The sequence below is a fragment of the Rhinolophus hipposideros genome (assembly GCF_964194185.1).
Source record: "Rhinolophus hipposideros genome assembly, chromosome: 6".
Taxonomy (NCBI): Eukaryota; Metazoa; Chordata; class Mammalia; order Chiroptera; family Rhinolophidae; genus Rhinolophus; species Rhinolophus hipposideros.
In genome coordinates this window covers 49,920,493-49,948,221 of record NC_138052.1, presented here as the reverse complement: position 1 = coordinate 49,948,221, position 27,729 = coordinate 49,920,493, and the positions used below count along the sequence as shown (strand labels likewise).

Here is a 27,729-nt window from a genome sequence, read left to right as displayed (position 1 = left end):
AATTAGATCTAAAGGTAACAGGCAGAGATGTCTCTCGGCGGGCAAAACACACGCATAAAACACGAACATTTTCCTCCCCGGGATGACAGCAGGGTATCAAGGATGCCAAGGAGCCAAGGGGTGTTAACCTGATCCAAAGAGTGAAAGATTTTAAAGTAAGGTATAACTAAAGTGTTCCAAGAAAAAACACACTCGCTGAGATGCACTATTTTAAGAATGTTGGCAAACGTTGATGGGCTTTTGCAGATGTTTTACTTGTTACCAAGACGATCCAGAAGCAGGGAATAAGGTAAGGTTTGTGCAGCAAAATGCTGATGTGACTGGACGTTTTTATAAAAAGGATCCTGCACTTTTGAATCTAGTGTATACACGCCACGTATTAAATGAAACGTGCTTTAAGTGCCTGTTCTGGTGCCACTGGCCAGAAGGAAGGCTCTCCTCCCAGATGTGAGGTGAACTGAGACTGTGTGTGTGTTAAACGCCTGCCTCCGGAGCACGTAAAAGCGGGAGACGGATTGGAAACCGGGGGCTAAGGGGGATGGGACCCATGGCTCAGACAGAGTGAATCTACGAGCTGAATGGGAGAAAATCCTCCTCCAGCTTCGGAGGGGGTGTCTCCCCCAATACCAGCTCCCTCCCTCCGGGCTCGCGGGGCGGGTCTGCTTTGCTCCGTAGCAGCGGCGGCCGCAGCAGCAGCCCTGGGGCTGAGCGGCGGCGGCCTCCAGGCACTGCAGGAAAGCGGCGGCTCAGAGAGCGCCAGGCCCTGGGGAGATCCGGCTGAGGGTGCCGCCGGGATGGAGGAAGCGTCGAGTGGAGCCGAGCCACCGGGGACGGATTTCCTCCCCAGCTCATCTCCCCTGCAGCTTGACGGGGCCTGTTCCGAGCGCCTGCGAGGTGGAAGAGGCCTGCGCCTCGGATCTGGCGGCGGCAGCCGGCGAGCGAACCGGGCACAGCGGGGTAACTGGCGAGCCGTAGCCGCTTTCGGGAACCTACGCCGCCACTGCCGCTCATTGTCTCTCCCCTTCCACCCGGGGCAAACAGGAAGCGCGCCGCCAGGCCGAGCGACGGACGGGCGTCCTGGCCAATGAGCACTGCCAACGTAGAGCGTGGTGGCGAATGAGCGTGGAGAAGAGGGGCGGGATTTCCGGGCGGGCTGTCACCCTCTTCCCCCCTTTTGGGCTGGAGGCTCCACCTTTTGTGTTTCCCGCACAGTCAATCAAAATAGGAAAAAAAAATCCCCGGACCGCTCCGGCCGTGTCCGCCGCCGCTTCCCGCATCCTCTCCCGCCGCCGCCGCCTTCGCTCCTCACCATGTGTAAGGCGGCGGGGAGCCCCGCCTGAGGTGCCCTAAACACACTATGACCGGTACGTAAAGCCGAGAGAGAGCAACCCTTGCTGCTGCTGCCGCCGCCGCCGCCGCCGACCACAGCCAGCCCCGGGCCGCCGCTGGCGGCTCCCGGCCCCGTGTGTGCGACCGAGTGTCTGTGAGAGGCAGAAAGCCGCACTCCCCTGCGCCTCCTTCCCCTCCCCGCCAGCTACCGTCCACCCCTCAAGCCCCAGCAACGCCGTGTCCCCGCCGGGCCCTGGGGCGGGCGGCCCGGTCCGCCGGGAGCGCATCCCCCTGTGTGCGGGCGCGGGCGGCGGGCGTGTGAGTGACTGACGGTGCGAGAGGAGCAAGCGCGAGTGAGAGCGAGCGGCGCGAAGGGAAAGGGGAGGAGAGGAGAGGGGGCAGGGGCAGCGCGGGGAGGAGGAGGAGGAGGGAAAGAGGAGGAGGAGGAGGGTTACAGGCAGTGGCGGGCGGGGGCAGCAGCAGGAGGGGAGGAGGGAGCCGCCGCCGCCGCCGCCGCCGGGGGGCGGGTGGGGGAGGGGAAGGGGACTCGGCCCGGGCTTTCGGAATAATTTCGCCGCGGCCCGCGGGCCCCCTCCCTCTCCTCCACCCGCCTTCCTCCCCACCCCCACCCCCCCGCGCTGTGCCTGCAGCTCCCGAAAAGCCTGTGAAACAAGAGGAAATGGCTGCCTTGGACGTGGACAGCGGCGGCGGCCACGGCGAGTATCTGCAGCAACAGCAGCAGCAGCAGCAGCAGCAGCAGCACGGAAACGGCGCGGTGGCGGCGGCGGCGGCCCAGGTGAGGCGCGGCTGAGCCCCGGCCCGGCTCCCCCCTCGCGCCGCTTTCTCCTCCCCTCGCCTCTCCCCTCCCTCCGCGCCTCTCTCCTCCCCTCCCCCCGCCCGGGGAGCTGCCCGCCCGAGGCGCCAACGCTCCGACCCCGCCCGCGCTCCCCCTCCCGCCGCTTTTGTGTGTGTGAGTGTGTGTGTGTGTGTGTGTGTGTGAGTGTGTGTGTGTGTGTCCGCGCACGAGCGCGCGCGCCCTCCCGGGGGTGGGTTCCGGGCGGAAAGTGGAGGCCGGGCGCGCAGCCCGCCGCCGCTTTCCCGGGACGGCGGAGCCGGTGTGCGCGCTAGCGGGAGGACGCGAGCCGGACTCCCGGAGGAAGAGGAGGAGGAGGAGGAGGGCAGCGCGGACTGGCGCTGGCGGGGCGCAGCCTGCGCGGAGCGAGTCGCACTTCCTGTGCGAGCGGCGGCCCGGCCCTAACCGCCACCCCTCCCCCTGTCTCCCTCTCTGAACCCGCCCCTCGGGGGTAGGACACTCAGCCGTCACCGCTCGCTCTGCTGGCCGCTACCTGCAGCAAGATAGGGCCGCCATCGCCGGGCGACGACGAGGAGGAGGCGGCCGCCGCAGCCGGGGCCCCCGCCGCCGGAGCGGTAAGTCTCGCGCGCGCGGCCCGCCCCCGCCGAGGCCCGGCGCCCGCCATCCCGGGCCTGCAGCGCGCCGGCCCCGCGGGCCTCCCGGGCGCTCGCGCCGGCCCGCGTTCGGACGGGTCGCGCGGCCGGGGCGCCCTTGCCTGCTCATTCGCACGCCTGTTTAGGTCAGGGGCCAGCCCAGGCTGTCTCTAAATTGTCACTGCGGAACCTCGATCCAGATTCACTACAAAATGAAGTCTGAGAGGGTGGGGGGTAGAGGACTCCAAAATGGATGTTTGAGCAATTCATATCACTGTTGAAAACTCCTTCGCTGAACACCACAACATTTTCAAGCACAGCCTATCGGCCATAGATAGTATCAACCACAGAGGCAGTGACTTGAGTTTTAGTGTTTTTGAACCTGGAGCTTTTTTTGCTGGAAGTTACTAGATCTTATTGATTTACACCGTAAATCGTGAAAAGGAACGGTTTACTCTTCGAATTATCCTTTTGTATGCACGAGTAGGCACTTTTGTAATGCTTTTTCAGTGGCCATTCTAAATAGTTGAATTTTAGTTCTTGCAGACTCCTTAATTTTGCAGTCATTTTTCATAAGCAGGATAAGTGCAACGTTTAATTGGCGACCGTTGAAATCGGTGAAGTTACTTAGATAATACTTTGGCTTTTGAAATCGAGTATGAATACCAGTGTTAGAAGTAAAGTACATGTAAGGAATTGGCAGAGCTGTATTTTCATTTTATTATGATTGCTAGTTTGATAGGGTGGGTGGGATTCTTTTTGTAGTGTTTTTAGTGTGCCTAGGGCAGGGGGAGGAGCTGGCTTGTGTTATGTGAGGGCTTAACTACAAATGATCTAGGGACAGTTTTTAGGACTGTTGTGAATTTCATGTTTGTTTGAATCATCGATGTTGCATGAGTTTAACATGTAGATGTGTTTACTTATTAAAATAATCGAAACTTTTCCCCATTCCGTTTTTTGAGGTGGATTGTAGGAATTGATTTGTGTAGTGATTTTTGAATAGTCACTATAGACAAAGTTTGGTATTTGACTTGATATAGGATGCAGGAAATTGTTAGTATATCTAGACTTTAAAAGCGAAGCTAAAGTTAAGTTATATTGTTAAATGTATTTTAATTTTAGTGCTTCGAAGCTAAAGTTATGTTGTGAAATGTTGTATTTTAATTTTTAGTGCTTCGAATTATACTAGAGGGATGTGAATGATTTTAGTGTCTTAAAAGTATGATTTCAGGTTTCGTAAGCAGATTAAAATGTAAAAGTATAAAATTATGTTTGTGTGAGGCATTGGTACTTTTAAACAACTTACAGATTGGTAAGCCTTTTTTATGAACTATATATATCCCTCATCTCACAATGCCAAAACAAATTGAAACCACTGCATAAGTAAAATTGCAAAGCAGATTGTTTCCACTTACCTTTTTAATATTTTTCAACTGGAACAAAAACTTCTTGTAACTGCAACTTACCAAGTTTAGGTATCAGCTCACTGATGGGGGAGGGGAGAAATGAAAGAGGAAGTTACGGGTGAAAAATGTGTTATACATGTATATGTGAATCTCAGCCCCAGGAATGGAGTATTACCTCCAACTTTAGCCTGCTGTGGCTGTACATCATTTGTAGGAAAGTTATTTCCATGCCTTTTCCCCTCCTCCTCTGAACTACCAGATCTCTACTGACATCACCTTTTTCTCCAGATAAATTTGAACTAGAATCAGTTGGAGCATTTATTTCCTTTGTATGTTTGATACCTGTGCATAAAACTTTTCACTGAGTAAAATTGGTAAGACTAGCTTGAATGTTTGCCTTAGCAAATGGGAAAATTATTTCCAGTTTAAATGAATTTCAGACATGTATATCTCAAAAAATGAGAGAATTTAAGTGATTTTATGGGCATTTTTTTCCACTTAAAAATGTGCTTAGATAATCTTAGTTATTCAAATTACTGGACATCATGAGAAGTCTGTAGTGAGTTTTTTTTGTAGCTGTGTTTTTTTAAAAATTTTATCTTGGAAGTATTTTATATTTACAGAAAAGTTGCAGAGCTAGAACTGAATTACCTTATGCCCTTCACCCAGCTTCCCCTAATGTTAATATAACCATGGTATGTTTTTCAAAACTGGGAAATTAACCAATGATACAGTGTTATTAACTACAGATTTTATTCTGATTTCACCAGTTTTTTCACTAATGCTCATTTTCTGTTCCAGGATCCAATCCAGGCTACCACATTGCATATAATACTGTTGTATTTAAAATCAAGTGAAATACACACAGTTCAACTTTATGCCAGCTTAGTTTGGTACTTTTAAGGTAAAAGGTCATTGAAAAGCCAATTTGCTTTAAATATTTTGAGTTTAGAATTTGTTATAATATGATATGGGTTCATCCTGGATCCTGGCCAAGAATCTTTGGTTCCCTCAGCACAGCACTGAATAGTCCTAATCATACGGCATCCTCACTTCTATTGCCTTGTTACATGGATTTCCAAGGTTGATTTGATGGCAAGGCTTTTTTGTACTTTATTATTAAAAGTTGCATAGTTATATTTTGTAATAAATCAGGAAATGGAATAAAGTAGACCTATATGCGGTATTAACTTGTCCGTTTTGCCTTTGTGTGAAGTTGTGGATTATGAACCTATTTCATTTGTACTGTAGTGTAATAAACTGCAGAAGTAAATATGAAAGTCATTGCCTGGTCCTCAGTTTAAGTTGTAAATTTAGTGTTCCTTAACTTAGTATATAAATGTTGGTGAGCTAAAAAATGAGTAAGGAATAACAGCTTATTTAAAAAAAATAAGGTTATTTTTACCCTTACTTAAAATAAGACCAACATTGTCATTGTAATGAATTCATTGGGTAATTGTTTTTATTTGAAGTCTGTTTGAGTTCTTTAGTGTTCCTTGACGATTTTAAGAAATTTGAGTACATACTTGCCTAAGAATGGTTTTTAGTTTATTTCTACCTAGCTTCACACTTGTTCTTGTTTCCAGTTATACTCCTTCCTTGCCTGGTTTTGGCTTTCATAAAGTCATTTGTGGGAACTGAGAAATTACTATCCTTTTAAAATGCTATGCAATAAGTGGTATGAACTTCTCCCACCCCCATTCCCAGGTATTATCTGAGAAGACAACCTCTTTTTTCCTTTCCTCGCACCCCTCCCCCCATTTTTATGCCTGGTTGTAGTGAATTCCCTTGTAATGAATTGCTGTAGCAACATCCTAGGGCTACTGTTGGTAGTGGTCCTTTTCACTGTGTGATTGTGTTTATATGCAGAAGGAGACTTAGAGTAGCTTCAGTTACAACTTTTTACAGTAACGCCAATTTCCATGTTAAATGGTATTTTGCTTGTTAGTTGTTCAATGAGAATGTTAGTTACTAGGAGAAACTAGTTAAATCTAGTCTCTCCATCAACCTAACCAACCTGTTAGGTGGTTAGGTGATGGATTTTCTTTTAGTGTGAAACCTATACCAAATACTAGTTCTTGCCTGGGTTACGTGTTTTTATGTCTTTTATTTTTGCTTGTATAGTGTTTCCAGATAGCCTAACAGCAAACTTTTTTACAACTATTTTTGGTCTCAGATGATTTACTCATTTATCCTTTTCCCATTTTGTATTTAGTGTACTTTATCTCTTTTAGTGGCATGCTGCTGGTGAAATTTCTCTTACAAATGAATGGGCTCAGTAGGCTTTGTTGAAATATTTGGGGCTTATTCATTGTGGAATTATGGAAATAAATAGGTTTAAAATTGGTGTAGAGTTTTTCATAGAAGACTCATATCTCAGGGTTAGTTTTATTGATACATTCTATCATTTTCTTTGCAATGATTTTAAAGTATAACACCTGTAACTATTCATTCAGTTGAGTACTGTGTTTCCTCAAAAATAAGGCCTACCTGGACAATGAGCTCTAATGCGTCTTTTGGAGCAAAAATTAACATAAGACCCGGTCTTATTTTAGTATAGTATAGGACCGGGTCTTATATAATGTAATATAATATAAGACTGGTCTTATATAACATAATATTAGGCTGGGTCTTATATTAATTTTTGCTCCAACAGACGCATTAGAGCTGATTGTCCAGCTAGGTCTTATTTTTGGGGAAACACAGTATTTACTGATCTCTGTGTCAGGCATCTAATGGTTTCTTTCAAATCTGTCCTTATAATCTTAGTAATAATGGTATCTTAGGATTGTACAGTGCTTTATAGTTTACAAAACTTAACACTTGGTTTTTATAACCCTGCAAGGCAATATTTTTCCCATTACAACATAAGGAAATTGAATCCTGCTCTAAATCACACACAATTCTACAATTCTACCTAGGATCAAAACTCAGTTCTGAGAGTTCTTTCCTTTCTGGTGTAATATGTGTGCTTTCCCCAAGGAAAGTCTTAGCTTAAATCATGAAAGTCTTAGTAGTTTTCTGATTGTGTTTTTTCCCCTTTTATTTAAAAAAAATTAACACTTAGTAAATCTTTTAAAACTGTAAATTTATTTCGTTAAAGAAAAATCTTTTTTTGTTGCCTGGTTTGTTTTTTCCCCCTTAAGTTATCTCTTGCTGTTCCCAGTCTCCCCCGCCCCCAGGCTTATGCTTCATAAATATTTTTTGTATCTGCTTTTCACCTTAGGTTTATTCAAAAAAGTTCAAACACATCATTTTGTCCTAGGATTTCCTTTCAATTAATGACTTGCATTGTTGGAAAAAGTGATGCTACAGTTTATTTTTATTTAGTTTCTGGAGAGGGAGGGGCATGCTTGGGTGGTATTTACTCAGACTTGTTATTTGAGTAGTATTGATTTTCAAGGAATTTCTTGATTCGAAAACTGTTCACCAATGGTTGAATATCTGTCTTTATTACTATTTTGTAAAAAAAATACTTTAGATGCCATAAATTAACCTTTTTTAAAGATAAAAATGGGACAAAATGCTAGTATTGTAAAACTAATTTGTATCTGAGACACTATTCGTTGATATGAGTGGAATAATTGTAAATTTAATGCTGGTCAGAAAAAATTTCAACAGTTGATTCTTTAAAGGTGATCAGTAACCTTAAGAAGATAAGGAGTAGATTTTAGACATTACAGTTTACTGTAGATTTCAGTATGAAGTATAGATTTAAATGTCTTTAGTTTATTTAAAATGCCCGGAGACTGAAATGAAGCATGAATTGTTACTCTAATATTGGGAAAGATGATTTAAGCTTGTAACTTCCATACCAGCTAGAAGTTGAAGAGTGGTATGTGACTTCAATGTCCAGTGCTTCATTTTAATAATTTAAGTTTGATAAATTTAAAAGATTGTATTTAAAGTGTTATTATTTTGGTTCAGACTTAGATTTTTTTACTGGGTCCCATAGTTGATCTGCCATAAGTCTCTTCCGCCTTTCTTTCAGTCTCCTTAACTGGGCCTTAGTTTATCTTTATAAAACACAGATCTGATTGCACCACTCACTTGCTTAAAAAGCTTTTATAGCTTCATTCACTATCTGCAGGATAAAGTCCAAACTCCTTAGAAGGATCTACAAAGCCATTTACTACATGCCCTGATAAAAATATCTAGTCTTGTTCGCCATTACTTTATGAATGTGAACTTTTTCTGGATCCCCTCTTAAATGCCAACTACATACTAATTTTAAGAGTTTCTTTTTGTCTGTTACTTTATTGGTTCTGTATCTTTATTAATGCCTCTGTCTCTATTTCCTAATTGCCCACAGTGAAATCTTAAATTTTATTATAAGATATTTTAAATATCGCCTATGTGAAATCATTTTTTTTCAGTCTTCTATGTTCCCAAATAGGGTTTTGATCATAGGGCTAGTGTATATCGCTATTCACACAGTAATAGCATGTATGTGTCTGTCTGCTGGGATAGATTGTGAACCATTTGTGGAGAAAGATTGTGTATCTTACGGGCTTACTCATATGCTTATTTCATCTTGGCAGATATGTGTAAATATCTTTTGAGTCATTAATACTGTGGTTTATCCATTGAAATATATACTTTTAAACTGCATCTACATGAAAATTAGGTAACGAGTTTTTTTAAGAAACTTTTAAGATCTTTTGATTCCACAGTATTTATATTAAAAATGTGGAATGGTTTACGTTGAGATAACAGTATTTGTCTTAACCTTTTTCTGTGGTAACGAACCCCCTTTGAGAATATGATGAACCCCTCCTTACCCCCCCAATTGCACTTTCTCAAAAAGTTGAAACACTGGTTTTAGAGGATTCAAAGATCCTTTGAAGCCCAGGCGTGGGTCCTAGGTTGAGAATGCTGGGCTAGATATACATATACTCTCATTATCTAAGGATATGTGGAGTTACAGGAAATCACGTACAGATCAAGAAGGAAGTGGAATAGGAATGTTTTTATTTTAATGGTGTGTAATTAAGGTAGGGTCTCATTTCCCGTGTCTTTACCTTTGGTCTTAGTAGGAAACAAGTATGGTATAGTATTTAAGGGCCTGGGTTCTAGAGTTAGACTTGGCCTAGTTTTAAATCTTGACATTGGATATCTGTGATTTTTGTCTCTCAATTTTCTCATCTGTGAAATGGGGATAATAGCAATACCTACCTCCTAGGATTGTTGTAAGGAATAGATGATAAAATCTTATAAACTGCTATCATCGTACTTGACATATAAAAGAACAGCTCAAATGTTAGACCTTACTGTTCTTATTTCCTTAAAAAAAAAAGTCTTTGACATTGACATACAGGGTTTTATTGGTGTCTGCTTTCCTACATTGGTATTTTTCCAGTCTTGCTTAATCTATAAAATACGGGGATACCGGAGATTCTAGCAGGTCACAGAATGCAAAATGTATATGCCTGGCACTCAACCACAGACTTAAGCAGAATAGTAGGTAAAGCCACAGTCTGTATCCTCTAGCTTTTAGATTCTAGAAAAACTTTTCAGACTTTGCCGTGTGGTCACAGGGCATAACATTTTGTCATTAAATTTTTAGAGGTCTGATATTTTTTAGGTTAGTTCATGGGAAAAGTAAAGAATTGCTAATGGAATAGCCCTAATCATGACTTTGGTCTGGAGTGCATTAATACATGCCACAGAAGAATAGCTTTTAATTGTTTGATTTAAGGTTTATCCCAATAATACACAAATCTCAGCTTTTCTAATTCAGATGACTTGATAACACTACACTAATGGTTTTTTCCCCTCAAATATAATGCACCATAAACATAATATAATGGTTTAGTGATACATTTTTAGTGAGTTGGATACTTTCTGAAGTCTCTTCAGTGTTTGAAGTATGTTTGGTTTGAGCTATCCATAATCTTTTCTAGCCACTTCTACTTTATTTTTAATTGTATAGCATTAGAGATCACAGATGAGGGATTAGGAGATCAATTTGTGGCCATAAAACAGACTATAGTGATTGAAGTTTTTTTTCCCTTCTCAAATAGCATGGGTTATCATTGCAATAACAAAATGGGAAACGATAATTATTGTAGTTTGTATAGTACTGCTTCTGTATTTGAACTCTATTGTGTTATTAAGAGAATGTTTATTTCAGGTAGTAGGATTTGTATCAGTTTTCAGAGTTTTTTGAGGATTGATTTAAATATAGCACAAATACATATCACATAGTATTTTTTGTTTTCTTCATTCAGACAGGTGATTTGGCTTCTGCACAGTTAGGAGGAGCACCAAACCGATGGGAAGTTTTGTCAGCCACACCTACAACGATAAAAGATGAAGCTGGTAATCTAGTACAGATTCCAAGTGCTGCTGCTTCGAGCGGGCAGTATGTTCTTCCCCTGCAGAATCTGCAAAACCAACAAATATTTTCAGTTGCACCAGGATCAGATTCATCAAATGGTACAGTTTCCAGTGTTCAATATCAAGTAATACCACAGATTCAGGCACCAGATGGTCAGCAGGTTCAGATTGGTTTCACAGGCTCTTCAGATAATGGAGCTATAAATCAAGAAAGTGGTCAAATTCAGATCATTCCTGGCTCTAATCAAACCTTGCTTGCCTCTGGAACACCTCCTGCTAATATCCAGAATCTCATACCACAAACTGGTCAAGTCCAGGTTCAGGGAGTTGCAATTGGTGGTTCATCTTTTCCTGGCCAAACCCAAGTAGTTGCTAATGTGCCTCTTGGTCTGCCAGGAAACATTACCTTTGTACCAATCAATAGTGTTGATCTAGATTCTTTGGGACTCTCGGGCAGTTCTCAGACAATGACTGCAGGCATTAATGCCGATGGACATTTGATAAACACAGGACAAGCTATGGATAGTTCAGACAATTCAGAAAGGACTGGTGAGCGGGTTTCTCCTGATATTAATGAAACTAATACTGATACAGATTTATTTGTGCCAACATCCTCTTCATCACAGTTGCCTGTTACTATAGATAGTACAGGTATATTGCAACAAAACACAAATAACTTGACTACTTCTAGTGGGCAAGTCCATTCTTCAGATCTTCAGGGAAATTATATCCAGTCGCCTGTTTCTGAAGAGACACAGGCTCAGAATATTCAGGTTTCTACAGCACAGCCTGTTGTACAACATCTACAACTTCAAGAGTCTCAGCAGCCAACCAGTCAAGCCCAAATTGTGCAAGGTATTACACCACAGACAATCCATGGTGTGCAAACCAGTGGTCAAAATATATCACAACAGGCTTTGCAGAATCTTCAGTTGCAGCTGAATCCTGGAACCTTTTTAATTCAGGCACAGACAGTGACCCCTTCTGGACAGATAACTTGGCAAACATTTCAAGTACAGGGGGTCCAGAACTTGCAGAATTTGCAAATACAGAATACTGCTGCCCAACAAATAACTTTGACGCCTGTTCAGACACTCACGCTTGGTCAAGTTGCAGCAGCAGGTGGAGCCTTGACTTCAACTCCAGTTAGTCTAAGCACTGGTCAGTTGCCAAATCTACAGACAGTTACAGTCAACTCTATAGATTCTACTGGTATACAGCTACATCCAGGAGAGAATGCTGACAGTCCTGCAGGTGAGTTTTAAGTCCTGTCATACCATAGATAGATAAGTTCAGGGATTTGTTAATACATAAGGAAATGTGTTTGTGTTAGGTGTTTATCAGTATCTAGCTATCTTGAAAGCCTTGTTTATATGAAAAGTAGACATCAAAGTGTCTTCTAAATTGTTCTTCATTGAAAATAGTTTTTGAAGTCAAGGATTCATTTCTCCATTATGCCAGTTACATTTGTAGTTTTTCCTTACTCAATTACATATTTGTTTTCACATCTGATTGGTATTGTCAAGTGTTACAGAATTTTTATTTGGCAGGTAAGGATCTTAGTCATCTTTGGTGTGATGTACATTAAATGTTATTTATTTATTAATTTATTTATTGGGGTGACATTTGTTAGTAAAATTACATAGATTTCAGGTATACAATTCTATATTACATCATCTGTAAATCCCATTGTGTGTTCACCATCCCATTAAATGTTTTATGCATTGAATTTGGTTGGGGAATCTGGTTGGCATAGTGAAAACATGGTACTGGGAGTAAAGACTATTTATTTATACTGTCTCAGCCAGTAGTACCTAGCTGTGTGATTTTGGCCAAGTTACTTTTTTTCCTCACAAACTCAGTTTCCTCATCATGTAACATGGGGTTTGTTGGAGTAGGTAATTATATCTACAGTAACTTCCAGACCTAAAATTCTTTGATTCTGTGAGTTGTTGTTTTTTTTTTAAATTTACTGCGGTGACATTGGTTAGAATTATATAGGTTTCAAGTGTACATTTCTATAACACATCATCTATGTTTGGCATTGTGTGTTCACCACCCAGACTCAGTTTTCCTTCTGTTGCCTTATATTTGATCCTCTTTTCCCCGCTTCTACCCTCCCCATCCCCCCTTACCCTCTGGTAACCACGAAATTGTTGTCTGTGTCTGAGTTTTTGTTTCTTTATTTGTTTGTCTGGTTCTTTGTTGCTTTCAGTTTTATATTCTACGTATGAGTGAAATTATATGGTTCTAAGTCAGACAGAAAAGGTCAGGATAATTTATTCTTATAAGTGTGTAGTGGGCATTGAACTTAGCTGTGCTAGATGTATTAATGTTATTTATTTAGATAACATTTTATTGAATGTTTTGTTGTGTATTAAATCCTTTTCTCCTTTTATTTGGATTTTTGTGGAGATTGTACTATTTTAACATTCCAGTAAGCCAGTGATTCTAAACTCTTAAATTGGGACACTTGAATTTGTTGAAATAATTTCTATCACAGTAGAGACGACCTGTTTTCTCGAGAAATTTGTGATATTCAAGGTGTGATCAAACAATACAGTGAATGTTTAAATTTAAAAAAATTACTACAGTAAAAGACTCATTGCCATTAACCCCCTCAAAATACTGCCCCTCGCTTTGAACACACTTATCCCACTGTCCTTGCCGCTTTCTGAAGCAGTCCTGGAAGTCCTCTTTCATGAGTGTCTAGTTGCGCTGTTGTGGCTGCCTCCATGGCCTGAATCATTTCGACTTGGGCAAAGAGCCCAGAGTCGCAGGGTGCTAGATCCAGTGAGTAAGGTGGACGAGGACACACTGTAATGTTTTTATTTGACAAAAATTGCTGTGTACCAGAAGTGATGTGTGACACGGAGCCTTGTCGTGATGGAGGACAATTTACGGTGCACTTTAAAAACACACCTTCTCTCAACCACAGCTCACACCCTACTGCCTGCACTGAACAAGTTGAAACTTGTCACATACTGTTACTAAGTAAGGTTCCACACACGGCTTCCCATTTTGAAGATCCCCGCCTTCCCGTTGGATGGCACTTGACAGCTGCATTCATTGTATTTTGTGATCACAATAGGAAAGGCTCCGTGTCACACATCACTTCTGGTATGGCAATTTCTGTCAAATAAAAACATTACGGAGTGTCCTCATCCACCTTATTTACCAGATCTGGCACCATGCAACTTCTGGCTCTTCCCCAAAGTCAAAATGACCATGAAAGGTAAATGTTTGTATCAATTCAGGACATCAAGGCAGCTGCAACAGCACAGCTAAAGACACAAAAGAGGACTTCCAGAACTGCTTCAGAAAGTGGCAAGGACAACGGGATAACTGTGTTTGAAGCGAGTGGGAGTATTTTGAGGGGGATTAATGGCAATGTATCTCTTACTGTAATAAATTTCTTAATTTAAACATTCACCGTATTTTTGGTCACACCTCGTATGCTAAGAAAATTGAAATTGTCTTGAAGCCTCAGGTCTGTCCTTGGAAAGGCTTTAATTGCATTTGAATCTTCTAAAGCTATGGTTTAGAACAGCAGTTCTCAAAAAGTGTGGTCTGTGGATCCCTGGGGTATCTCTGAGACTCTCAGAGGTCCTTGATGTCAAACTACTTTTCATAATAATGCTGAAGTTATCTGCCTTTATCATTATGTTGACATTTTCACTGAAGATGGCTAAAACTGCTTCAGTCTTAGCACGAATCAAAGCAGTTGCACAAAACTACTAGTAGTTGTATTCTTCATGACATTGCACTTGAAATTAAAGAAAAAAGCATTTCACTGAAGAGTGATCTTGATAAACCAGTCAAAAATAGTTTTTATACAATCTTGACTTTTTTTTTTTTTTAAGATTTTATTGGGGAAGGAGAACAGGACTTTATTGGGGAACAGTGTGTACTTCTAGGACTTTTTTTTTTCCCCCCAAGTCAAGTTGTCCTTTCAATCTTAGTTCAGCTTCAACTTGTCCTTTCAGTCTTACTTGTGGAGGGCGCAGCTCAGCTCTAGGTCCAGTTGCCGTTGCTAGTTGCAGGGGGCGCAGCCCATCATCCCTTGTGGGAGTCAAAGGGCAACCTTGTGGTTGAGAGGATGCACTCCAACCAACTGAGCCATCTGGGAGCTCAGCGGCAGCTCAGCTTAAGGTGCCGTGTTCAATCTTAGTTTCAGGGGGTGGAGCCCACCATCCCTTGCAGGATTCCAGGAATTGAACCAGCAACTGAACCAGCAACCTTGTGGTTGAGAGCCCACAGGCCCATGTGGGAATCGAACCGGCAGCCTTCGGAGTAGGAGCACGGAGCTCTAACCGCCTGAGCCACCGAGCCCGCCAACTCAATCTTGACTCTTGATTGCTGCATGTTTTAAAAAATACACAACAGGTTTATTGAAACATAGTTTACATACCATAAATTTCACTCTTTAAAGTATATGACTGATTTTTAAAATAAAGTCACAGACTTATGCAACCATCACCATGATCTAATTTTAGGTAATTTTTTTTCATCAACCTTCTCTACGAAACCCATACCTTTAGCAGTCACTCCTCATATCCTCGCCCACCTTAGCCCCTGGTCACCACTAATCTATTTTTTATCTCTCTGGATTTGCCTTTCATATCACTGGAATTTTGTGTCATATCAATGGAATTACATAATTAATGGCTTTTTTTCATCTGACTTTTATTTAGCATAATATTTTCAAGATCTTATTGTAGCCTGTATGTGTGTTTCATTTCTATTTGTGGTTGAATAATATTCCATTGTATGGATATACCACATTTTATTCAATCATTTGTTGATGGGCAAAGTTTCTACTTTTTGGCTATTATACATAGTGCTGTTGTGAACATTCTGTGTACAGTTTTTTTTTTGTGTGGACGTGTTTTCATTTATTTTGGATATATATTTAGGAGTGGAATTGCTGCATTGTATGGTAACTCTGTTTAACATTTGGGGAACTGCCAAATTGTTTTTCTGAAGTGACTGCACCTTTTACATTCTCAACAACAATGTATGAGGGTTCCAATTTCTCTACATCCCTACCAACACTTAACCATTGTCCTTTTTGATTATAGCCATCCTAACTGGTACAAAGTGGTGTTTTTGATTTGCAGTTCTTGCTGCATGTTTTTAAATATTTTTTTGTGTGTGTGACAAAAAGTATGCTTTAATAAAGCACTTTAGATGATTACATTTGAAAAAATGCTTCCCCCCCTCCCCAATTTTGTAGTTGTGTGAGCTGTAAGCTGAACTAGATGCTATTTTAATGAAACACGGTTTACTTGAAGGAATGACTGACAGACTATGGTTATTGAGAGATTCATGTATTTAAGTGACAGATATTTTCTAAAAAAAAAAAAAATGAATTGAGCATTACTTAAAGGAAAAAAACGTGTTATTGGCTATCAATGATAAAATTTGGGCTTTCCAGTGAAAATTAGAGTTTTGGAAAGCTCAAATCTACTACTGTGAACTTGACAGCTTATTAATAATTAAGTACGTTTCTGATGAGATGGGTAGTGATATTAATAAATAGGATTTTTTTTGGATACTGTTATAATAAAATGTGCCAACATTTGAGATTGGTCTGATTGGAAGATTGGTATGATTGCTCAGTGAACCAGTAGTTTTCAAATGACCAACTCATGTTACAAAATCATGCATTCAGAGTTAAAGGTAGACCAGTAACAAACGTATGGAACATTTACCAATACGGTTTCAGGTTCTACGCTGTAACAGACTTTTAAGAAACTGCTCCTTGTCAAGTTTGGTGTAGTATCAAAAAAATACCCGCAGTTGGCTGAAAGGCCATCATATTACTCCTTCCTTTTCCAGCCACATTATCTTTGTGGGACTAGATATACTTAATATGCTTTTTTTTTTATTAAAAAAAATTGATCTTTTACATATTTATCTTTTTTTAAAATTTTATTGGGGAATATTAGGGAACAGTGTGTTTTTCCAGGGCCCATTAGCTCCAAGTTGTTGGCCTTCAATCTAGTTGTGGAGGGCGCAGCTGAGCTCCAAGTCCAGTTGCCCTTTTCAGTCTTTAGTTGCAGATGGCGCCGCCCACTATCCCATGTGGGAATTGAACCGGCAACCTTGTTCAGCAAGCTGAGCCATCCGGCCACCCTATTTCATATGCTTTGACACAAATCACATATTGCAACAGATTGAATGTAGAAGCAGTGTTAGACGCCAGCTGTTTTTAACCTAGACATTAAAAGAGATTTGCAGAAATGTAAAAAAACATGGCTTCTTATTAAAATTTTATTTATATTTTTGGAAGATAGTTGTTTTTTATCAAATGCTAATTTGTGTTAACATAATTTACTATTTTTAAATGAATTAAAATTTAAATTTCCCTTATAATTTGTAATACAGTAAATATCAAAATCTATGCCCTATATGAACAAAAGCTTTTTGGGAATCTCAGTAATACTCGTATTTTAAGAGTTTAGAAGGTGTCCGAGACCAAAAAGTTTGAGAACTGCTGGTACATTGACAGACTTCTGAAGACATAGCAGATAGTTTTTAGAAACCACTTTTTAAAGCTTGTACAAAGTTAAGGTTATGGCATTCTATATATGTTAGAAAAGCATTTCTAGAGAATTTGTGATTTGGTGGATTTATGTTGGTCATGAAATTAGAGTGGTATAAAGCACCAAGTATTTCAGTACAGTAATTTCTAAAATACTATCAGTATAGCAATACTGTATGAATTAAATACAAAAGGGAATTTAAAAAGTGGTAATTTAAATTACTGAATATGGCAAAGAAGGGTAAAATAAAGAAGCACTCAAGAAAGCCATTATTTTTGAATTTTGTCCTAATTTTAAGGAATTGGGAAAGAATTTGAGAAAATGAAAGTTAAAGTAAATAGAATAAAAATGCTGCAGTGTACACAGCAGCAACATTTAGCAATAAAAACCAAGAAATTTTAATTTGGGGGATATTTGGTAATAGGAAAACTATCCCTTGGTGCACTGTCTTTAATTGGCAAGAAGAAACATAAATTATCTTAGGGTGTATCAGAGTAAAAAAAAAAAAATTCAAAACTCTATTAGGGCATTAGTGTACCCAGATGAAATGCTTTTTAAAACTTTGACCTCTTTTTTTTTTTTTTTTTTTTTGGTAAATATGGAATTAATGTAACAATTTTCCAAGATACAGAGGAACACTTTTGTTTTTAACCTGGACTCTGGAATTTCTTTGACTTCTAAGCTCCCCTTTAATAAAAATGACTTCTACTTCGCCTGTTTTAAACAGTGAAGCTGACTCTGAGCCCCTCCTAACGAAGGGTATGTTAAGTGCCTCTTATCCTTAGAAATTCAACCCCCATCTTCCTTGAAACATAGAGCTCATCAGGCCCCAAACTGCAGCCCTGCTCACTGCATTTATTTCTCTTTGTTTCTTGCCCCCTGAGAAATGCATGCTGTTTTAGAGAACTTTTTTTTTTTGAAGTTTTATTTTTACTTTTGTCATTGCTGTGTATTTGACGCTGGGTGGGAGGAGGCAATATGAATTTACATATCTTTCCAATGTCTTTTCTAGTTAGAAAATTTTCCCCCAATTCAAGCCAAGACTTACTCTCTCGAATTTTAGTCTTCTACCAGAATTTGATCTAAATACAGAGTTACCCTTCAAGACTGGCAAGATTTTAAATGCAGTCAGGTATTTGAGGTAGGAAGAAAGATTTACAGAAGTCATTACTTATTTAAAACAAAAACCTAATGTTTAGAATTCCCATTATCCATGAAAAACTGCTTAGTTGTGGACTAATTGGTAGCTGTGCTTTTTAAAATTAGTGAGAGAATAGAAGCACTACAAAAAATTGTATTTTAAAAATTCTATTTAAATATTGAAGGACAAAAGGGAGAGATCTCTTAATGTACTACTGTGTCAGATCCTATTTAGTTTTTAGAAATATCACCTTACATAATTTCTTGCAATTTCTTGCAATAATCCTATTACTATTCTGACATTTGGGTAGGGAAGGAAACTGTCCCAAGGCTTCACAACTAGTCTTAGTTTTTTTGTTTTTTCAGTATACTACACCGACTTGGCGTTCTGTTTAATTTACATCAATAGTGTGTTTTTCTTCCTTTTTTGTTTTATTTTGTTTTGTTTTGCTTCAGTATTTTGCATTTTGGGAGGAAGGATACTAGCCTTATGTATTTTGTTCATGGTAACTGAAGGAGATGTCTTCTGAAACATATTGATTGGTGATTCTAATGAAATAAAAGTAATAATCTTTCTTAGTTTTACCTAAGGAATCAGATGCCAGAACTGGCTGATTGTTGGAATGTACAACCACTACTAACATGCAAAACCTACTGCATGAAAACCAGAGTGTATGGTGGAAATAGTCTTTATTTTTATTTTTTTTTTACTTAAAGTTTATTGGGGTGACAGTTGTTAGTAAAGTTACATTGGTTTCAAGTGTACAATTCTGTAATACATCATCTATATATCACATTGTGTGTTCACCACCCAGAGTCAATTCTCCTTCCATCACCATGATCCCTTTTATCCTCATCTACCACCCCTCCAACGCCCCTTCCCCGCACCACTAAACTATTGTCTGTGTCTTTGAGTTTTTGTTATTCCTTATTTTAATTAAATTTATTGGGATTACATTGGTTAATAAAATTAGGTTTCAAGTGTGCAATTCTATAATACATCATCTGTATATAGCATTGTGTTCACCACCCAAAGTCAAATCTTCTGTCACCATATATTTGACCCCCCTTACCTGTTCTACTCCTCACCTCCTTCCCCTCTGGTAACCACAAAATTGCCTGTGTATGAGTTTTTGTTTGTCTTGTTCATTTGTTGCTTTCAAGTTTTATATCCCACGTAAGAGTGAAATACAGTTCTCGACTTTTTCTGTCCTGACTTATTTCTCTTAGCATGATATTTTCAGGATCCATCCATGTTGTCGCAAATGGCAGTAGTTCATCTTTTCTTTTGGCTGAATAATATTTCATTGTATATATGTTACAACTTCTTTATCCAATCATCTGTTGAAGGACATTTTGGTTGTTTCCATGTCTCAGTCACTGTGAATAATGCTTTATTGAACACAGGGGTACATACCTCTTTACTCATAAGTGTTTTCAGATTTTTTGGGGGTAGATACCCAGAAGAGGGGTCATATGGTAATTCTATTCTTAAGTTTTTTGAGGAACCTGTGTACTGTTTTCCATAGTGGTTGTACCAATTTACATTCCCACCAGTAGTGTATGAGGGTTCCTTTTTCCCCACAACCTCTCTGACACTTGTTATTCTTATTTTGTTGATACAGCCATTCTAATAAGTAAGTGTGAGTTGATATCTCATTGTGGTTTTGATTTGCATTTCCCTAATAGCTAGCTGGTAAAGTTGAGCATCTTTTCACATCTGTTGGTTGTTAGTATGTCTTCTTGGGAGAAGTGTCTGTTCAGGTCCCCGCTTTTTACAGCTAAAAAAGTGGAGGTAGGGGTGACTGGTTAGCTCAGTTGGTTAGATCATGGTGCTGGCAGTGCCAAGGTTGCCGGTTCGATCCCCTCATGGGCCACTGTGAGCTGTGTCCTCCTTTAAAAAAAAAAGTGGGGGTAAATGTGAATATACCGTGTTTCCCTGAAAATAAGACCTAACCGGAAAATAAGCCCTAGCATGATTTTTCAGGGTGACATCCCTTGAACATGAGCCCTAATAGGTCTTTTGGAGCAAAAATTAAGATAAGACCCGGTCTTATTTTCGGAGAAACACGGTAATCTATACTGATTTAAAGTAACTGGTAGATCTTTTAGCTGTTTTACACAAATGGAGGACCAATGGAGCTATTGTTTTATGTAGACTTAAAGTTTTATTGTTAACCATAACCTGAGGACATTTCCGTTAGGTATGGTACAGTGTACGGAGCTTTGTTTCTAATTCTGAACTCTTCATTCGGTAATCCCTATAATGGGGGTGCCAAAAAAATGTATACACAAGACTTGTATCCATCTTTTTTATTGACATATATTGAGTATTACAATTTTAATACAGTTTTTTCCTTTCCTTTCCTTTCCAAAAAACACGTATGCATTTTTTGGCACCCTCGTATATGCATGCCACCAACATAAGAATTTCAGAAAGAAGGAATAGTAAGGTGAATGAAGGACTAAAAAAAGAGCAATATTTGATGAGATAATCGCTGGCAATTTTCATGTGTTGAAGAAATAATAGTCTACAGATGAAAACTTTACTTCAAGTATTAAGTAACGTAAATAAAAATAAGCCCACCCCGACTTATACTAAAATTACAGAGAAAGCAAGAATCTTAAATTTTGACATAAAGAAAGGACAGATTACTAAAAAAAGAAATTATATACCTACAAACTTCTATCAGACACACAGATGCCAGAAGATTGCGTAGGAGTATCTTCATGGTACTAAGAGAAAGTAACCAGCAGTTGAAAATTCTATATGCAGTTAAACCCCTAGTCAAGAATTAGGAAATAATGAAAACATTAAAAATACTCAAGGACTATTCCAAGACCCTTGCTAAACGAACTACTAAAGGATTAAGTAGAAAAATGGATCCAATGAAGAAATAATAGTCATCACAGAAATGGATAAAAAATTAATGATTTAATGGACTGTAAAATACTAGTAACTTTCAACGTTAATAGAAAATTTCAAAATTACTCAAAAGCAGAGAAATGTATACTGAACTGAATGTAACCACCTCCTAGCTTCAGTAGTCGCCAACGTTCTGCCATTCTTGTTTCCTTTATTTCTACCATTTAAATTTTTATTATTGCAGGAGTATTTTAAAGCAGATCCCAGACATTGTATAATTTTACCCAAAATTCTAATGAAGTGGTTTTTTAATGTGTGGTCTGGGAGTCCCTGAGACTCTTTCATGGGTCTGTAAGGTCAAAGATATTTTCATAATAATACTAAGATGTTATTTGCCTGTTCCATTCTCAGCAAATGTACAGGTAATGTACAGTGGAGCTTTCCAGAGGCAACATGTGTGATAACACAACAGATTGAACACAGACAAGCCAGATATTAGAGATTTGCAGAAATGTCAAACTATTCTCACTAACTTTTTAAAAAATATATTTTTCATAAAAAAATGTTACTGATAACATTTAATAAGTTTATTTCAAAATTAATGCACTTTAAAATTTTTCTCAGTTTTGATTTCTAATATTATAAATGTTGATAGGTATATGTACTTATATGCACAAAGGCCCTTTGAGGTCCTCAAATTTTTGAAAAACAAAATTTTGGCACAGTTATCACCACCACAGTCAAGATAGAATATTATTTCATCACCTCTACCCATTCCCATGCACCACTTCAACCATTCACCCTCATGCTGGTTCTCTGGCAAATAGATATAACTCACCTAAACAAAAATTCCTTTAAGTCCTCAGTAATTTTTAAGGGTTAGAGTGATCCTGATATCAAAAAGTTTGAGAAATGCTACTCTAATGAATAAGGGATTTTTAAAAACATAAGCACAGTAACTTTTGTTTTTTTAAACAATTAGTACATTTGTTTACAATATACATTTGTTTTTAAACAATGTATCTAGTGCGTTTTCCCACATCAGTAGTTTTATGACTGTTTCGTTTCATTTCTAGGTATTTTTGTATGGGTGTTCCATGGTTTAATCCTCTACTACTATGTGTTTAGGTTATTTCTCATTTTTTCTTGTTACATAGAAATCTTTGCTCACATTTCTAATTATTTCATTAGGCAAAAGTACTAAAAGGGAATTGTTGAGTAAAGAATGTTACTTTTTAAGGCTTTTATTATATATTGCAAAATGCTCCTTAACCAGCATTGTATGAGAGTATAGGGTATCAAATGGACAAAGTTTTGGGGGTTATAAAGAGAATATAATTCATTCATTTATTATTAAAGAACTTGAACATTTTTGCATGTTTATTGGCTGTTTGTGTTTCTTTGGTCGTTGCCTTTCATGTTTTTTCTTGTTCCCCCCGGCCCCCACTACTAATTTGTAAGACATTAAAAAAGGAGAAACAACTTCATATGTTAAGGGCATTAATTCATGTTTTGTCACACACCATAAATATATTCTTCATTTGTTTGTCTTTAAGTTTTGTCATGGTGAGTTTTAGTACATGAAGTTCTTACTAGACTGTTTTTGGAGCAAAACTGAATTTAGAAACTTGGAAACATAGTTTTTGAGTTTAGTTTGTATTGATATACAAGCCATCTGATGCAGCTTAACAGTTTGTGGAAGAAATTGGAAATTTTAAGTTATCCTTATGACTAGAAAAATACCTAGAATACATTATGTACTTTCTAAAATAAAATTTTAACGGTATGTTTTTGGTTACTCTTGTTATTAGTATTCTCTGGAAAAATAGTGCTCACATATCCCTGAGTAATTCTTTGAGAATAATACTTACAACAGTCTTAAATACCTAATTTAACATTGGTAGAAATAATAACTGTTACTCTGACTAGCAATATGATTTCAACCATGGAACCTTGGAGAGGGTCAACTAATTAAACTCGTTAGGTGCATCTTCAACAAATGACTGCTCACTGTTTTTAAATAACTTCTTTTTGATTTGTTCTTTTATTCCCCCTCACTTTTTTGTGAATTTGTTTTCTGAATTAGTATATTCAGTTTGTGGTTAAACAGATTTACTCTATATAATGTACCGTGTTTCCCCAAAAATAAGACCTAGCCGGACAGTCAACTCTAATGCGTCTTTTGGAGCAAAAATTAATATTATAGTAAAATAAGACTGGGTCTTCTATTAATTTTTGCTCCAAAAGATGCATTAGAGCGGATTGTTCGGCTAGGTCTTATTTTCAGGGAAACAGGGTAGTGAGTAATAATGCAAATTAGAATTCTAGATGGAAACAACAAAATGGAAATTACCTAATGTATGATTTTCATTAGAATACCTTCTTTGATACATTGTTCTATAGTGCCATATTATGTATAATCTAAAAGAATAACTATTATTAAGCTGGTCTCTAAACTACTTGGTCATTTTAGTGGTTCGTGGGGACATTTTTTGCATCCAACTTTATTTTATGAGGGTACTTGATATATGACACTTTTCATATGTCTCATTAAGTTTTCTTCAGATGAATACTGCCATTACCCTTCCAGCAACCTGGATTAGAGAATTTAGTAATTTATTCAGCCAACAAATGTTTGAGGGTATACTACAGTATTCCAGGAAATGTTTTTTATGATCTTTGCAACAGTGGAGAGACAAAGTTCCCAATCTCTTGAATTTTGTGTCTTAGTGGATGAAGAAAAATAAGCAAACAGCCATTTTAGAGTGTTAATGAAGAAAATAAAGTAGAATTTTGGAGTAGTAAGGAATATGGAAAAACCATGGAGGATGGTAGTTATTTTAGGTAGGATGGTTAGGAAATGCCTCCTCATAAGGAGGTGAAATTGAAGTCCAGATCTGAACGTTGAGAAAGGAGCCTGTCATATTGAATTCTGGAGGAAAGAGTATTCCAGGAAGAGAAAATGAGCCAAGGTGGCTGGAGCTTAGTGAAAGAGGGGTGTTAGAAGAGACTGGAAGTAGGCAGGGGCCCTGGTAGGGAATTTGAATTTTATTTTCTAATAAAACATTGGAAATGTTTCTAATAAAACATTGGAGTCATTAATATAGATAGATGTGACCAGATAAAACTATTTGGGTCATAGCTTTTCAACATTTGGCTGCATTGTAGAATCTCACAGGAAACCATTTATTTATTCATTCATTTATATTATATTATATTATATTATGTTATGTTATATTTTATTATGGGGAACAGTGTGTTTCTCCAGGGTCCACCAGCTCCAAGTCATTGTCCTTCAATCCAGTTGTGGAGGGCGCAGCTCAGCTCCAAGTCCAGTCGCCGTTTTCAATCTTTAGTTACAGGGGGTGCAGCCCACCATCCTATGCAGGAATCAGACTGGTAATCCTGTTGTTCAGAACTCGTTCTCTAACCAACTGAGCCATCTGGCCGCCCCTTCACAGGGAACTTTTAAAAAATGCCAAGAACTTGTTTTCACCCTCCCCCCAGTTCTAATTTTATGGCTTTGCATGAGGCCTAATTAAGATATTTTAAAAGTCCCCAAGTGATTTTGTAGTAGGGAAAGAATATAGATAAGAGATTAGAAAATTAGTAGCATTTTGAGCCTCAAATTATTTTTCTAGGTTTTTAAAATGCTATGTCCAGCACAGAATCAAAGGTAATCGGGCATATGAGGAGATGAGACACCGTGAGTGAGAGCCAGCAGAAACAACAGAGAACAGAAACAAGACTTAACTGTAACTCTAAATTCCTGGAGTAAAATAACTGTTGACTGTGGTCTAAAGATAAAAGCCAACCATGAAAAATTTTTTAATAGAATTGGAGACTATAACAAAAATTACGTAAATAGGAAGAGCTCCCAGGAGAGAATGATAATCCTGGAAGCCAAAGGAATAAACTACTTAAGAAAGCAGGATAGAGTTCTTAACTTTTCAGGTATTGGGGAGGGTATATAAGATGATAGAGAATGGGATTCTGGTTGTTGGTGAAAAGTGGTTTCAGTGGAGTACCAGGGAGGAAAGCCTGAGTAGAAAAGGAGACTAAGGGAAGAAGTAGTAACAGTAATTAAAATAGTTTAAAAGTTTGTTTTTTTGTTTTTTTTCCTGTTAAGCGAAGGAACATTAAATAGAAGATGATGGTAGCTGGAGGTGTACTTGAGGTTGCGGCAGGGATTTTCTGGGAATGTCTCCATAAAGGGAGAAATTGGTGATCCAGGAGGAAGGTATACTAGAGGAGTTTTTAAGAAAGCAAGCAAGATGAAATAACAGGACACTGGTATAGGGATTGGCCACAGATAAGATTGGGGATCATGTTTTTAATGGGAAGGGCATAGGATAGAGCAGATGCAGATACGTTGGTAAGAAGATAAAGTAGTTCTTGTCAGATTGCTTCTAATTTCCTTTTGTAATAAGCAAGCCGAGATAAGTGAGGAGGGCAGGTGTTAGAAATTTAAGAAGGGAGAAGGTATGAAATGGTCATCTGAGAGAACTGGAAAGTGAAATTACTATTGAGATGTAGGATTGCAGGGTTGGGTGCCCACTGGAGTAATTAGCACAATTGTGTTTTTGTCTCTGGTTACTTTTAGCTAGCTGCTTGGATGCAGGTGTGGGGTTAACTCTTTTCTGTTTCCCGGTAGCAAGTTCCAAGTCCCTTTGGTTTGGTTTTATTTCGGCTATATTTTTGTGATCTTTCTTCCTCTTCGTTCTCATTTTGTTAGTCTGGTTTTTACTGTTCTCCTAGGCTATTGGATTAACATTTAATCTGTTTTTCACGCCTCTCTTTCCTTTTTCTGGTGCATTTAAAATTCTTTTAAAAAAATTTATAGTAGTGTCCCCTTATCCGAAGGGGATATGTTTCAAGACTCCCAGTGGATACCTGAAACCATGGATAATACCAAAACCCCTATATATACTATGTTTTTTCCTATACATACCTACCTATGATAAAGTTTAATTTATAAATTAGGCACAGTAAGAGATTAACAATAACAATAAAATAGAACAATTTATAACATTATATTGTGATGAAAGTTATGTGAATGTGGTCTCTCAAAATATCTTATTGTACCGTACTCACCTTACGATGTGAGATGATAAAATGCCTATGTAAGGAGATGAAGTGAGACGAAGGACATGGGCACTGGAACACAGCGTTAAGCTGCTGTTGACCTCAGGATGTGTCAGAAGGAAGAGCATCTGCTTTGCGTGATCCTAGACCATCGGACGATGATGATGTTGATGGTTGGGGAAATTTAATATTTTCAGACTGCAGTTGACCTCAAGGTAACTGAAACGCAGGAAAGCGAAACTGGATGGGGAGGGGCTACTGTATTTCTTGAATACTGTATTTCTTGAATACCTGCACATGCCACAAATTCTAAAGGATAGTCATTGAAAAGTTAGTCTCTTTCCTTCCTTATCTTAATCCCTCAGTTCCCCTCCCTAGAGTTAGTTGTTGTTACCGGGTTTCTTTTGTTTTTTTAATGTATGGAATATCTGCTGGAAGGATACATTTACTAACATTACCGTACCTATACTCTGCCATTCCCTGAAATTGTATGATACTATACCCATTCTTCTGCATTAAATTTTTTTGTTGGTATAGTGCTATCTCATTCTTAGCAACGGCAATAACAATATTCTTGAACAAATATTTTGCCATTTATTTAGTAAGATCCTTATTGATGGGTATTTTCAATTTTATATCAAATGATATTACAGTGAATATCCTTTTACACCTATATTTTTCCCCATTAGAGAAAGTATGTGTATCTGAAGGGTGTATATCTAGAAGCAAAGTTCCTGGGTTAGAGATTTTAATTTTGGAATATACTGGAAATTGTTACTATATATCCTTTACATCAGTTATCTTCCCTAAACACATTGTTGCCTTTAAATTTTTCACTACATTTTTCACTACATTTTTCTTACATTTTTAAAAAATTTCAGCCTTTATTTTTTCATTTCAGCTTTATTGAGGTTTAATTGAAATATAAAATTGTATTCCATTGTCTTTAACTTATGGTCAATTGAGTCTACAAATTTGTATAGAATTTCTGCTGGTAGATGCTGGGGATACAAAGATAAATATGGAACGTAGGCTGAAGTTGTTCATAATCTAACATGAGACATTGAGTGGCATCTCTCACTTTTACCCACTAGATGCCAGTAGCACCCCCTACCCTCCATTTGGACAATTAAAAATAGCTTTAGACATTGTCAAGTACCCCGTGGATGGCAAAATCCCCCCTCTTCCCTTTGAGAACCATTGGGTTAGATAGACATGTAGGATATTCTGATATAATGTGGTAAATGGTACGCTAACATTGAACCCCGTAGTACTTCAGGAACAAAGAAGAGTAGAGGATTAACTTTGACATCTTTCAAGGCTTAGCTCAGATATTGTATGTCTCTTGCTGTAGCCTCTCCTGACTCCTGCCTGATTTAAATTACTGTTTGTTCAATAGCACCTGCTTCCTTTGTTTTGTGTTTTAGTTAACATGTTTGTCTCCTTTTAGAATTCAGCAATCATTTCTTATTCATCTTTCTATCTGCTTTTTTTGGAGAATGAATGAAGAAATACCAGTAATGCGTAAAAAATAAACAGATTTGTGTGGTAACCATATAATGTAAATTTT

At 38.7% G+C, this 27,729-nt stretch overlaps 1 protein-coding gene across 2 annotated transcripts in view; it reads left to right on the top strand.

Moving 5' to 3' along the window:
* Nucleotides 1-650: 650 nt before the first annotated feature.
* The window catches only part of SP3 (Sp3 transcription factor), a 60,134-nt gene continuing 33,055 nt past the window's right edge, over nucleotides 651-27,729 (top strand). The window contains exons 1-4 of one of the 2 annotated variants that reach the window (XM_081052348.1): nucleotides 651-1,364; nucleotides 1,980-2,125; nucleotides 2,638-2,757; nucleotides 10,412-11,774. In XM_081052348.1, coding sequence (XP_080908474.1) covers nucleotides 1,358-1,364; nucleotides 1,980-2,125; nucleotides 2,638-2,757; nucleotides 10,412-11,774 — 1,636 coding nt within the window. In that variant the 5' untranslated portion in view covers nucleotides 651-1,357. Of the gene's footprint in view, nucleotides 1,365-1,520; nucleotides 1,683-1,979; nucleotides 2,126-2,637; nucleotides 2,758-10,411; nucleotides 11,775-27,729 lie in introns of those variants that run through there. The other variant, XM_081052349.1, reaches the window with a different exon arrangement.